Raw genomic sequence first — 14398 nt, forward strand, 5'->3', positions numbered from 1 at the left:
GATTCACGATTTCTTATTTCTTTGAGCTCCATGAGAAAACACAAGATCTAAAAGTAAAACAGTTGCCTGAGGTACTCAACTTTCCAAGTCACTATCAGATAAACCAACAACTTTGAATGTCTTACTTCCTGTAAATTTAACACTAAAATTACTAGTTCCTGTCACATATCAAATCACTCTCTGGACATCTTTGAGATGAAATTTATTTGCACAATGCATAAATCTGAACAAGGTACTTGCAACATATAAAATGTCAAGACTTGTTGTAAGGTATATCAAGCGACCGATCAAACTTTTAAAATATCTCTCAACAACCTTATCAACTCTATCTTCCTGACACATATTCTTCTTTTGATTCATTGGAGTGCTTACTCCCTTGTATCCTTCAATCATGAATTTCTTTAAGTCACTATCAGAAAAAGTACTTTTTCTGGCAGATGAAAACTTTATGCTCAGCATGCTTAATTCCATTCCAAGAAAGAAGGTCATCAATCTGAGATTTGTCTTCTCTAAAGCTTTTATCATTTTTTGTTTGAATTCCTCAACCAATCTACATTATTTCCTATCAGCAAGTTGTAGGTTTACACACAACTATATTGCATCTTGCATAAAAGTCAGTGAGTACCCCTTAGAGGAGCATCACACGCCAACTCATTCTGTGGACTTTCATCTTCATTTGTGGTCGAAATAGAAAATACTACAGTTTGATCATTTTTCTTTGCCTTATCTCAGTTTCACTCTTTACCTTTCACAAAAGAACATCTTTCTTATGAAAATTTTCTCAATATGCGGTTAGAAAAGCTTTTATAAGATTTCACAACAGTGTCACAGTCTATAAAGACACTTGGAAGTACTTTTTTATCTAACTTCTTGTGAAACATAAGTGGAGCACAAACAACCAAATATGTTTTTAGAAAACTTAATCACTTGGGTTGTTTTATCTCAGTTTTTACTTTGCATATTGTAAATTATACTATGCTGCTTTTCATTATAAAAATAAAAATTCGCTAGATTTGCAGTATAAAACCATTAAATTTTTTTATTAGTTTTATTTTTATAAGATCTAAAATATTATTTCAAATTCTTTTAATTTATTTTAAATTTAGTAATGTTAAATTTAGTTTGAGTATGTATTATGTGTGGATAACTATATAATAATAATATATTATCTTAAAATTATCAATACTTAAAAATAATTATCTTATAAACTAAAAACTTTAACCTAACAGAAAGTAAAGAGATTTTCCCCCCTCAAGCAGCTTGAACTTTTTTCTTTAGTTTTCTTGGTCGGCGGTGACACTAATCTTAATGTTGATAGTTGACTGTTGATATTCCTTATTTTTTTTATCTATTTTCTTATATCGCATCTTTCTTTTTCTTATGTTTTTTCTAATTCTAGTAACCTTTTGACACATTTTCGGTATTCTCTATCTGTCGTTTGGTTGTTCTTTTATGTTGTTTTAGGGTTAAATTTGACATCGTCTCGACTGATCAATATGATGTTTATTTGTTATCCTACTAATTTGTCATGCTTTGAACCCTCAGATAAATTTGAATATGTGATTTGTGTTCCGAGATAGTTTTCTCACGACGTTTAACTCTGATTCACGATTTTTTATGGTCTTTCAGTAACTTAATCTCTTGTTGCGGTTAGTTTGCCTATGCAGTCATATCTATTTGTATTTTTATTTTATTCAAGTTTTTTGGATGAGTTTTTAATTTTTTTTCTTGCATGATCTTTATATGATCTTAAGCTACTAATTTCTGATAAATGATTATAGGAAATATCTTAACTACGCGTTTAGTTTTCATTTTGATGTAAATTCTCATGTAATTTTTTTATTTTTTAATAAAACTATTTGTATTAAAAAATATTAGATTTTAATATATTATTTTTAATAGATATTTTAAGGTATTCTAATTAGGGGTGTGTAAATCCGGGTACCGGGTTTTCGGGTAGCCGAAGTGACAGGTACCTAGATCTTCGGGTAATTTATTTCTCTGTCCGTGTCTCGACCCGGATATTACGGGTACCCATATTTCAGGTACCCGGATACCCTTTTTTTCTTCAAATTATTAATTAAAAAATAGACACAAATTTAAATGTATATATAATATTATTAATTATTAAATATATAATTATATAATATTATTAATAATTAATAATATAATATTTTATATATAAAATATATTATTAATAATTAAATATATAATAATATAATATTATTTTATGTATAAAAAATCTCTATCTTCCACTTTCTTTTTTCTTCTTTTATGTTTTCTGATCAGACCTCTTTGTTTGTTCAGTCTTAACAAGTTCTTTAATTTTATATATATATAAGAAGCTTATATACAAATACGCCATGACAATAAAGCAAGATATATAATCTTAAGTATTCGCTCTCTCTCTCTCTCTCTCTCTCTCTCTCTCCTTGGGTGCATCGAAGAAAAGGCAGTAATTTCATTGCCTGAATCCTCAGTAATCATATCTGTAAATCAACTCATAAAAAATTTAAATATTTTTTTTTAGAAATGTTGATGTCTTTTCATTTTTATAATATATGATGATGAACTTTATTAATATTTGAAGACAAGGCAGTAATTTCTGCATTACTACGTCGACTACTAACACAATACAGCACAGGTATATTATTACATAAGTAAACTCCTGATAATGGATGCTTGGTCGCTATCGATGTCTGTGGAAGATAATAGCTGGGATAACCTGTCGCTTAGGTCGTCCACCTCTCTGCGTAAGCTTCTGATGTAGTTACAGGTGTGCTGTAAGACCTTGGAGGCTGATATCTGAAAACAAATTTAGCAGACATTAAAATAACATTAGATTTTTAAGCTTAACAACTAATATCAAATTGCGTCGATTCATTTGAGTGTGACGAATGATGATGTCAAAGCATGAAGTATGCTGAACATATTTATTTTGCTTACCTTGACGGAGCGGCTTCTCCGAAGCTCAGGGATGAGGTGTTTCAACTTGGAAACAAGATCGGCGATCTGATCATCTGTGATGCTGGAAACACCTGATTGCCTTGAACGTGATCTTCTGCTTGACATTGTGTTCAAGGATGGATGTGGTTTTGTCAGAGAAAAAAAAAAGATATATAAGAAAGATGAGCAAAGAGAAGAGCAAGGAGTTAAGGTAGGAAAAGGGTGAAGTGACAATTGCGAACAAGAGACTTGAATGGAACAAAGTAGGGCTATCAATTTCTGCTTATTAAATAGGCTTCTGATTTTTATCCAATAAAATAAATACTTACTCAGGTTAACTAAATGTGTCTCAAACAACAGTGCTTATATATTTTTTACCCTTGTCGTACTTTTTTACACTAATCAAAATAAATTTATCAAAACACTTTTTAAAGATAATTTTATCATTTATATGTATAATCAATATGAAACAAATTATGAAAAAGAAAAAGTATATGATTCTCTTTGGATCAGTTTCGTCACTTTTTTATGGATAATTTCATTTTATTTTAGTCTAATTCGTGTTTTTTAAATATGAATCAAATTTATTGTATTAAACATATATTTGGGTTAATCTTATAATATTTTTTTATATAATTATTGATATTCGTTTTTTTAAATTATCTAGATCAAATACCATACAAGTTTAGTAAGGAATAATCCTGCTAATCTAATTATTTTTGTTCAAAATGTTAGAATTTAAATTTTTAACATTAATTAAGTAATTTAATGTTTCATTCTAATATATCAATTGATAATTGATAATTATAATCCTTTTTTTAATCATTGATCGATATTCAATTTATTAATAAATTAATTCAAATTAAATATTACAAAAATATATTATATTGCGATCCTTCCAACCTTTTCTACACAACAAATGCATAAACTATCCAGATCTTATTTTATCTATAAATATAATGATAATATACATATAAATATATTCTAATATATATCTTCTTATTTTATTAAAAATAATATATATCTTCTTAAATATTATAATAATAAATGTATTAATAAAAGAATATAATAATAATAATAATTTTTTAACAATTCTCGCTTAGAGGAGGAGAAGAGAAATTTTATTTCAAATAAGCATTGAACTCACAATCTAAAAAAAAAAAGGAAAGTGTTAACTTAGAGCTTCTAACTATATGCTCTAGAAATTATTGATTATTATAATAATAATTACATTAACTGAATTAAAGTTGAATCAAATTAATGATATTTAGTTTTGGATCGTTAAAGTTAGAATTTATAGAATAACTTGAAGAGATATAGAGAGTCGAGAAAAATTATTAGATAGATTCGATTCATCACGTTATTTATGATTTTAGTTAATATTTTTTTTAAAAGTAATTTTTAAATAATTATCAGTTATTTATTTATACTAAAAAATGAAATAAATAAATCAGGTCCATCTAATAATTGTTTCGAGGGGCTGGAGAGGCGACATTGTTGAGCAGTTAAGTCAGATTTGATAATGTTTTTCCATTCTTCACGCCATCCCCATCCCCATCCCCATCCCCATCCCCAATCCCAATCCCAATCCCAATCCCAATCTTCATCACATCTTCCATAGCTAATGTTGCTCACCACGTGCCACGTGTCTTCTCCTTACCCCTGTCCCCATGTGAATGAGTGGAACTGTTTCACGGTTACACTTTCGATGTTTGTCAGACCAAATTATCCATCTCTGAACTATTTTAACTAAATGTAACGTCCATGTGCACTTACAAAATTCTCACGTTTTCTTTTATCTCGATGCCTGCTTGTTATGACTTAACACTCTCTGGGCCACAAGCATTAATTCAATATAAAAATGGATTAAGTTCATGTCCACACGTGATATCATATGTTGCACATGCAAAACATTAATCAACCCTCTTAATTAAAATGGTTTGATTTAGAAACTACTGGACCCTAATTAGCAATAGAAACTCGAGACTAAACCCTAATAATACACTAATTATTGCTATCAATTTCCTCTGTGGGGGGAATCAACATAGTCAAAATTTTGTTGCCATTGGAGGGGCAATATCATACACGACGTGGCCTTTAAAATTCATGCATGTTGATGCAACAAATTCAGTGTCTAAAGGGGAAGCATAAAGCTATTTACAAGATGCAATTACCGGATTTAGCTGCTTGGGAGTAGCTGTAGTTGATAACCATATCCATGTGCATCCTTCCAAAACAAAAACATACATTCCCTCCCAAAAACGATTACTTTCCATCGTATCAAATGTCCTTGAACTCGATACATACAATCTATAATGCTAACATACAGTGGCGGAGTTTAGTGAGGGTCCAACGAGACCTTGATCCTTGTTAAAATTTATATATTCGATATAATTTTGATATAATAGTATTTTTGTTTATGTAAAAATAAATATTTAAATTAAAAAATATAAGAATTTATTAAATATTTAATCAAGGACCAAACTAAAGAATGATAACTCCGTGTTCTCAAAATTTTGTTCTAATAACAATTTAGGTCATTGTAAGCAGGTCCGATTCTGACATTTTAAGGGTCCTAGGCCAGGAGGTGATGACAAGAAGACAAGTGGAGGCCCATACTTAGTTTCCATTTCAATCATTAAAATGAGGCCCATTGGATCACCATGTTTTCGAGTTTTTTAATAAAAAATAATGTTTAAAAATATTTTTTAATTATTGTGGCTCACTAAATTACTATATTTTCGAGTGTTTGAAATTAAAAAATATGTTTAAAAATATTTTTTTTAAATTTTTAAACTTAAAAATATTTTTAAAAATAGACCCCTCCAAGCTTGGGGCCCTAGGCGGTCGCACCCCTGGCCTATGCTTAGGGTCGGCCCTGATTGTAAGTTTAGATATTATACAAATTAGGTGTTATCTTATGAATTTTGAGGTTTTTTTAATATAAATCTAAGGTGAATACAAGGTAATATATATGCAAAGACTCTCAATTATTTGACGAAGAAGGCTCATACCACTATATGCGCAGTGCTCGAACTCGAGACCTTAAGGATAACAACAATCTCTTAATCACTAATATTACTTGTTTCATGTTGAATTTTGAATTTAAATACCTAATAAGTCTTTATATTTTTTTAAATAGTACAATATTTTGACTCCTGTGAAATTATACATTATTAAAAGGTGTCAAATTATACGTGTAAGACATTATAATCAAATCATTGTTTTTTTTAAATATTATTAATACATGAATTCATCAAGTGGACTAAGTAATAAAAAAAATGTTATTCTTTTAGAAGTTTTAAGTTTGAGTAGTTGTGTGTTATTAATAAGTTAATAAAATTATAAATAAATAATATCTTGTAATCCCCAAGATTATTTAAAAAAATATTTAGACGTCAAGATACAATAAGCTCAATACTTAGGAATAAATCTGTATTAGCGAATTGTTTAAGTTAATTAATGAAAGAGTTTCGTCAACCAAATTTATAGTGTATTGATAAGAAATATTATTTTAATTTTGTTTTAGATTAATCTCATATAGTTTTCATTTTATCTTATAATAAATCTTTTAAATTAACGTTAATTATGTTATTTTTGACAATATTGACATCAATTATTTTTTATGAAAATAAAAAAATTAATATATATATATAGTATAAAGTATAAAAATATTTAAATTATTAAATATTATAAAAATAAATACAAAATTTAAAAACAAGATCCAAAATATCATGAGACGTTCATATTAATAGATAATAACTTATTGCATGAAATTATGCAACGTTTTCTTAGATCATCGGTCCAATTGCACATGTTAGATATATATTATATAGTTTTGAACCTTGGTGGTTGACCATTGACCAACATTATTATTATTATTATTATTTTTCTTTTTACAAATTTACCAACATTAATTAGCATCATATTTGCACGTTTTAATATATGCTGGTTGATGGGAAGACAAGGAAGAAAGCTGAAGCCACAGCTTTGATCTGAGATTTAGCAAGTTTTGAATCCAAACGTCGTTCTCCCAGCTAAAGCTATGGCCTTATTTATGCGTATACATATATATGGAGGAAAGGAAAAAGATAGAAAATGATATAAATATTTTCCTTAAAAAATGTATGTATGAGAGAGAGATTAAGTAATTTTCTCGTAATTTCTGGAACATATGTTTTTGTTGTAATAATGGAAGGCATGTGAGAAATTTAGGGTGTCAATTGTAAGCACGCATGAGTAGCCAGTAGCAAGGACAATGGGCATCTACATCCAAATGGCTGATCATTTGTATATAATAAGCGGAACTCGTATGTTTTTGATCTCGGGATGTGACAAAGTTAGGCTGTGAATTGTAAGTACGCCTACTACAAGAACAAAAAGCAATGTTGTAGGTGTAGAGTAATGGGTTGGAAAGAAGTAAAATCACAGTTTGGTTTGTCAAAAACATGTAATGTTTTTTTAGTGAATTAAAAACAAAGGATGTGCTTTGTGAGTGCAGAGAGAGAGGAAGTGGTTAGTTTAGATGGAGAGTCACTGTCGGTGTCTCCAATTTACAGCTTTCTCATGCATTACATGTGAATTTTGAGTATGATATGATTCCCCATATCGTCGTAGGCCCATCCCCCTATCAAACCGATTTTGAGTCACACACTATTACACTAAAACATCAAATTCTGCTTCTCACGACCAAAATAGAGTCGGTTAATCCTGTGATATTATATAACAGCCTAATAGGCTTAATATATAAAAGAAAAAGTATTCAAATCATATTCCTTTTCTTAAATTAATATCTAAATTGTTTTTGATTTAATGAAGGTGTATAACATTACAAACATTATCACTTTAGGTGGTCAACCGTAATACTTATCAAATTTTTCCATTAAGTGACATGTGTTACGTTTTGGTAGTTTTAGAAATTTTATTTTTTTTAAAAAAAATTAAAAAAAATATTATATTAAAAATACCAAAAAATTTCTAAAATTATAAAAAATATATCAAATCCCTAAAATCAACCCTAAAAACTCTAACCTTACCATCTCCTTTTCCGACCACAACCATCGTCAGTGCCAGCGCCATCGCCATCGCCTTCATTTTTGACACCCATAATGTCCCTTGTTTCGTCGGGTCTCGTGGTTACAATTTTAAGTTTTTTATTTTAAATAAAAATTTTAAAATTATCAGAACGCGACACGTGTCACTTAATGGTTTAACGGGCGCCACGGTCGGGTACCTAAAGTGATAACGTTAGTGACGTTTGACACTGAGTTGATCCAAAAAAAAATTAGGCACCAATTTAGGAAAAAGAGTATAATTTAGACATTTATATATATATATATATATATATATATATATATATATATATATATATTAATATAAATATAAAGTAACAATTTTAATAAAAAAAATATCCAAATAATGCGTAGATCAATTTCAAAGTCCAAACTCTAAAATAACAATCCATAAATAAACCGAAATAATATAATATAACAAAAAGAGCAATTCACAAATACACCAAATTTCAGTACCATAGAGATATGAATTTAGGGTCTGTTTGTTTAGTTGTAATTGGTTTTTCAGAAAATGAATTACTGGAATTTGAATTCTGGAAAATGAATTACATTTCTGGAAAATGAATTACATTTCTGGAAAATATCTAGAAAACGTTTTATGATGTTTGGAAGATGTTATTTAAACATTTTTTCCACTAGTTGAAGAGTTTTTTAAAAATTATTTATTACAAATATTAAATATAATAAATAATATTATTTATCATAAAACTTAATATTATTATTTTAAAATATTAAAATAATTTATTTATTATTAAATATTATTTTTGTAATTTTATTAATAAAAATATTAGTATTGGTATATTTTAGTGAAATAAAATATTATAAATTATATTAATTATTTATTAAAGTAATAGTGCTATATTATATTTTAAAAATATTAGTATATTTTAAATATCTTTACTAAAATATTATTGAAATATATAAATAATATTATTCATTATTAAATATATAAAAAATTTATTATATATTATTAAAATAAAAATATAATATCTTATATTATTATAATATAATTGATTATTTTATATAATATTAAAAATATATAATATTATATTATTATAAATATTAATAAATATATTTTAAATATTTTAATAATTAATATTTTGATGAAAATGATATTAAAATATTTTATTATTATTAAATTCATAAAATAAAATTATTTTGAGTATTTTTGCTTTGAAGTGAAAAGTTTGGAAAATGACTTACGGAAAATGAATCCGTAAGTCATTTTACAGAAAACACAAAGGAAATTCTGTTACTAGGAAAATAAATTACATTCCGGAAAACGAATTACGTGAAACAAACACGGGAAAACGTTTTCCGGAAAATGAATTACGTGAAACAAACACGGGAAAACATTTTCCGAAAAACGAATTACGTGAAACAAACACGGGAATTCAGGGAAAACCAATTCCGTAATTCCAATTACGGGAAACAAAACATACCCTTAGTGCGATATTTGTGATGAGGTAAGCTTCGAGTATTCATACCCATAGTCGGTGGTTGTGATTCTCAGGGTAATAAAATGTACAATTCCGTGACTCAGAGGTGGGAGAGTCTCCCAAGCATGAATACCCCGAGGAATCTGTGTAGTGGGGCATTTATGGATAAGAAATTCTATGTACTTGAGGGAACTGGTGGAGTGGGGAATGATGCTACGGTTCTCACTTGTGGGGAGGAGTATGATTTAGAGTTAAAAATGTGGACTCGAATTCCTAACATGTCTCCTCCAAGGAATGGGACAGATGGGCAGGCTGAGATGCCTGCGGCAGCTGGGGCACCCCCTCTGGTTGCCGTAGTAGTAAACAACCAACTTTATGCGACCGATCATGCTGACATGGCAGTAAGAAAGTATGACGAGGCGAGAAATTCATGGTTTACTATCGGAAGGTTTCCCAAAAGAGCGGTTTCAATGAATGGTTGGGGTCTTGCGTTCAGAGCATGCGGTGATCGCCTTATAGTGATCGGCAGTCCTACCGCCTCAGGTCTAAGTTTTATAGAGCTCAATTCGTGGGTTCCGAGAGAAGGGCATCCACAATGGGACTTACTATCCAGAAAGCGATTGGGTAACTGTCTATAATTGTGCGGTGATGGGATGCTAGGAGATGAAATTTGCTGGGGTTTACATGATTGGTTTCTCCTCCAACACACAAGTCCGGATTCTTGCTAATGGTAATTTCCCCTTGTTTCAATAGAACATTTTATTGAGTGGATATCTCATCTGTTTTTACAACCTTCATTCAAAGTTTATTCCATTCCATTTTTCTTTCGAAGTTGCAGCAACACACACAGAGGAATAGGTTTAATAATATGAAGTAGCAAAACACATTTGGCTTACAATTTGTTGAAGCGTTTTCTATTAACACAGTAGGTATTTATATGGGTGTTCTTTCTTCATCCTTATTTTTTCTTGGAATTGTGTTTAAATGGGGGGATATAAGTTGTGGAAATTTTTATGCTAAATTTTGGCTGATGTATTAATTACATTACAATCAATAGACATATAATATTCCCAGAATTTTTCGTATGGTATTTATGTTTTATGTACGCTTGTGGAGTCCTCTATTTGCAGTAGTCTGCCAATTCATAAGTTGATAGTTTGTATTTATTTCCAAATTTTCATGGAAATTATACATTTTTCCTTTACTCATCCTAAGATAAATTTAAAGGAGGTAATTTGATTATGACAAAAAACCGGATTAATTCAAGAATCATAGAACTTTGGAGTTATAGCTTTCATAGCTGTCTGTAAATAAATTAATACAAATGAACACAGGCTGATCCCATAGTTCAGCCTCCTACACTGAAACTACCCTGCTCGCAAAAAAATTCAGACCGGAAATCATAAATTCACGCCACCAACTTACTTGTATGAGTGCATTGCCACTGTTTAAGTTTACCATCCTCTTCCGCTCACTCCACGTATGTCGTGTTTCCCCCTACTGTCCAGTATTGCTTAACGGCAACCAATACCTTCTCAGGGACCAAGGGACCATCTTCATGGTCTACCATCTTAGTGTCCCACCTCATCCCTGCTGTTATCTTCTTCACTTTAATTAGAACGTCAACTTCATCACGGAATATAACTGCGCCTTCCGGACGCAGAATCCGGTCCATCTCCAATAGAATGTCCTCTATATTACATCTGTGCATACATCCAATAAATGTATAAAAGTTCAGGACAAGAAACAGAATGCCAAATAGTCCTAACAATGGTGAGCTCATACCAAAGAATAGGTAATTAGTGGATACTTACTTGTCCTTGTACAAACTGAATAGACCATGTGCGTGTATGAGATCATATGTCCTTGGGTATGTGGAGAAAGCCTCACACCTGAACCAACGAAAGACAACAAAATGAACGAGTCGCATAACGTAAGCAATTGTATTATATAAGACCTGAACCAGAGGTAGTTTCTTCAAGCATAACCATAGCCAGGCAAACTCATGATTCATCGTTATGAATCCTTACCAGTCATGATATATGCCAATTAATCCTCGCTCATATATCACACCCAGGGTCTCTTTCTCTGCTACTGATGGCATCACATTCATAACCCACAATTTCGGAGAGTCGAGAGCTGCTGCAAATCCTCCCATCCCAGCATTCATATCCAAAATATTACGATACCTCCCGGAGTCTATAAGTCGATTGATTTTCTTATAGGCACTAACATGTTTCTTCCAAATATTATTGTCCTCTTGATAAGTCTCAACAGAAACTCCAGGTACACTTCCACTAGCAATCCTAGGAGGGACAGCATATAGCCTCTCTGGGAACGGCTTCAGTTCCCCTCCAGCAACTTCATCGGGACTACTAACATCTGGATACGGAGTAATGCACTCATCCATCTTCTTGTACCTAGCCACCACCACAAGAAAAGATGACTATGTAAAATGAAATTCCAGATCAAAAAGAACTAATTACTGGGAACATAAAACTGTAAATATGTCTGAAAATACAGGTTCCAAGGCATGAGACATGATCTGAAGATTCAAACTTTAATCGGTTGCACTGTTGGGAAAATTTCTATAACAATTAACAAGATTAACTATGATAATCATGAATTGGTGTGAAGATGATTACTGATTAGCATCCAAACATTACACACTACAAGAAGTTTCAAGCAGAGCTCATACCAGACATCATTAGCCTCTCCGGCTTTGCAGAAATTAACTTGAGAATCATCTTGTCTACCGCGGCAAGAACCGTCATTAACTCTCTTTTGCCAAATGGCGATTTCACCCTTCTCATGCTTCTTTTCCCAGCAAAGGAGTTTGGCGGCATCCTCAATCCTTTGTTGTTCCTCCTCAAGTTCCTCCTTGGGACGCTGCCATGCTTTGTAATTGTTCCTCCAATTGATTGGTGGACCTGAAAGTATCCAGTAACCACCTGGTCTAAGAACACGATCAACCTCCTTCAGATACATCCCATCTGCAATCAGACACATCCATCAATCACTTGACCTCCGCTACGAAAAATCTTCACTAAACAACGCCTCGAAGGCCGAAATCTACTTAAATACCATACTAGTTATGCTTAAACATAGGAACGCCCATATTTCAGTACATAACTCACCATTTGCTCCCCATGGAATCAAGCAACGAGAACAGTGAGCCATATCAAAAGCTCTAGATGGATATGGCATCTTTATAGTCCCAAGGACACCAATAACAGCAGGTACACCTCTTTCAAGAGAAAATTGAACCTGTGCTTCATGCGAATCTCTTGGTGCAAATGACATGGTAAGGACATTCCTACTCCAAAGGTATGCCCCCCAACTTGCAACCTAAAAAAAATTAACCAATTCTAAGATTTATATAGAAAAATACATTCTACCATTACAAATCAATAGATCAACTTAAAAAACAATACTTTGAAGAGCATGACAACATAAACATACCCCACAACCGGTATCGAGTGCGGTCCTAACCGTCCCGTTAGTAATCGGAATCACGTCGGTGAGCTGATCGATGTACTTATCCGCCCCTTGTGGGAACTGCGTTCCTCCACCAGGGAACCTAAACACATTACCCTCATATTGGATCCAATTCTGAATCGCCTTCTCAACCGTCAAGGCCTTATAGGGAGCATTAGCATAAGGCACATAATCCCGACTCTTGGGCCAAGGAAACGGGGTTACGTATCCTTCCGGTGCCGGAACAAGACAATGCAATTTTTCTTCCTCCCCGGGGCAATGCCTCTCGCGGTACACCATGTTGTCCCTTGGGAAAGTCATGGCACGCTTCTGATCTTGGCAAGGCGTGTAATCGACGTAACGAGGAGGGCATGGCTTAAAAGATTTGGGCTTTTCAGATTCATCGGCGTTGCCAACATCGCCGGCGTGATGGGTTTCGAAGTTCAAGGAAGGAATTATATTGCAATCGGCACCGTGTTTAGTTATCTCTAAAGCTATGCTATCCCCTTTACCGAAACCACTTCTTTGCCAAGCTCCTAATATGTAGAAAAAACAGCATAATCCAAAAACGATAAATATTTGAACCCAACTCCTTGTTCTACTGTCACCTGGATTCTTCAGTGCCATTTTTCAAAATAATAACCTGCAAATTAATTTTTTTCCAGATCAATTAAAACTAAAGAAAGAAAGTAAACCAAACTAACTAAACATCTCGATGAAAGAAAGCTAAACCAAACTAACTAAACATCTCGATTCAGTCATTAATATAAACCCCATTATGGATCGAAAGAAAAGAAATGTCAGATGACTCACCAATCGCATCAATAGACGAAATCAGTGGTTGAATATCTTAAAAAAAGGGATATTGAGAGCTTGGAAGGGAAGGAGACGTGTTGATAAAATACTTACAACACTAGACTGCTCTGTCTCAAAAATCTCAATTATAGTAAAATCGAAGAAGAACGATCATCGTGAAACAAAATTATAAAGAAGAAAAAGGGTAAAAGCAAGAATCACTTTTTGGTAACGGGGATTACTATAAAAGCATCCAAGACTCCGAAAACTCAACTCTTTTTCCGTCTTTCCATCTGTCGTGTCGTGTTATAGTAATTAATAAGCGGCTTAATTTTGATTTTAGTCCCTCTATTCTGATTTTTTATTTTGACGAATCTTGATCTCTTTATCTTTTGTAATATTATTAATTGATTCAAGATAATAATATTGTTAGTCGTTTCTAGTAACGTAATGGTTTAAAAAAACAAATATTTTGTTTAGATTTAAATTTATTATTTGATTAAACATAATTAAATTAAATTTTTTACGTGCTTCTGATTGTATACTGAAATAACAATGAAAGAATATATTATCATTTTCATGAAAACAACTAAAAGTGTTATCAACTAGAATATGTTAATAGTATTATAAAAATAGAGGATTATATTGAGTGAAAAGACTTAATTTCAA

The 14398-nt window shown here is 31.5% G+C and overlaps 3 protein-coding genes across 3 annotated transcripts; 1 reads left to right on the forward strand and 2 right to left on the reverse strand.

Moving 5' to 3' along the window:
- Positions 1–2650: 2650 nt before the first annotated feature.
- On the reverse strand, positions 2651–3154 carry LOC120198181 (transcription factor PRE6-like). The gene is made up of 2 exons (XM_039199546.1): positions 2947–3154; positions 2651–2805 (listed from the first exon to the last, which is right to left on the reverse strand). Exons 1-2 carry the CDS (start codon positions 3070–3072, stop codon positions 2653–2655), a joined length of 279 nt encoding a protein of 92 aa, XP_039055477.1. The 5' UTR covers positions 3073–3154; the 3' UTR covers positions 2651–2652.
- Positions 3155–9540: 6386 nt separating this feature from the next.
- Positions 9541–10095, forward strand: LOC120198074 (F-box/kelch-repeat protein SKIP11-like). The gene has a single exon (XM_039199463.1). It carries the CDS (start codon positions 9541–9543, stop codon positions 10093–10095), a length of 555 nt encoding a protein of 184 aa, XP_039055394.1.
- A 578-nt stretch (positions 10096–10673) lies between these two features.
- LOC120198371 (probable methyltransferase PMT2) lies at positions 10674–13944 on the reverse strand. Its single transcript, XM_039199722.1, has 7 exons — positions 13748–13944; positions 12920–13577; positions 12595–12805; positions 12156–12450; positions 11488–11877; positions 11272–11349; positions 10674–11160 (listed from the first exon to the last, which is right to left on the reverse strand). The coding sequence occupies exons 2-7, from the start codon at positions 13559–13561 to the stop codon at positions 10929–10931; spliced, it is 1848 nt and encodes a 615-aa protein (XP_039055653.1). The 5' UTR covers positions 13562–13577; positions 13748–13944; the 3' UTR covers positions 10674–10928.
- Between the last annotated feature and the right edge of the window lie 454 nt (positions 13945–14398).

Source organism: Hibiscus syriacus, unplaced genomic scaffold (genome assembly GCF_006381635.1).
Source record: "Hibiscus syriacus cultivar Baekdansim isolate YM2019G1 unplaced genomic scaffold, ASM638163v2 tig00117056_pilon, whole genome shotgun sequence".
In the NCBI taxonomy this organism is placed as follows: domain Eukaryota; kingdom Viridiplantae; phylum Streptophyta; class Magnoliopsida; order Malvales; family Malvaceae; genus Hibiscus; species Hibiscus syriacus.

What these genes read in the sequence shown, in the direction of transcription:
- LOC120198181 (XM_039199546.1), bottom strand. Translation starts at nt 3,072, where the DNA reads ATGTCAAGCAGAAGATCACGTTCAAGGCAATCAGGTGTTTCCAGCATC. An exon ending in GGAGAAGCCGCTCCGTCAAG is followed by an intron (nt 2,806 to 2,946) that starts GTAAGCAAAATA and finishes ATTTGTTTTCAG; the next exon opens with ATATCAGCCTCCAAGGTCTT.
- LOC120198074 (XM_039199463.1), top strand. Translation starts at nt 9,541, where the DNA reads ATGTACAATTCCGTGACTCAGAGGTGGGAGAGTCTCCCAAGCATGAAT.
- LOC120198371 (XM_039199722.1), bottom strand. Translation starts at nt 13,561, where the DNA reads ATGGCACTGAAGAATCCAGGTGACAGTAGAACAAGGAGTTGGGTTCAA. An exon ending in CACTCGATACCGGTTGTGGG is followed by an intron (nt 12,806 to 12,919) that starts GTATGTTTATGT and finishes AATTTTTTTTAG; the next exon opens with GTTGCAAGTTGGGGGGCATA. An exon ending in GGAGAGGCTAATGATGTCTG is followed by an intron (nt 11,878 to 12,155) that starts GTATGAGCTCTG and finishes GGTGGTGGCTAG; the next exon opens with GTACAAGAAGATGGATGAGT.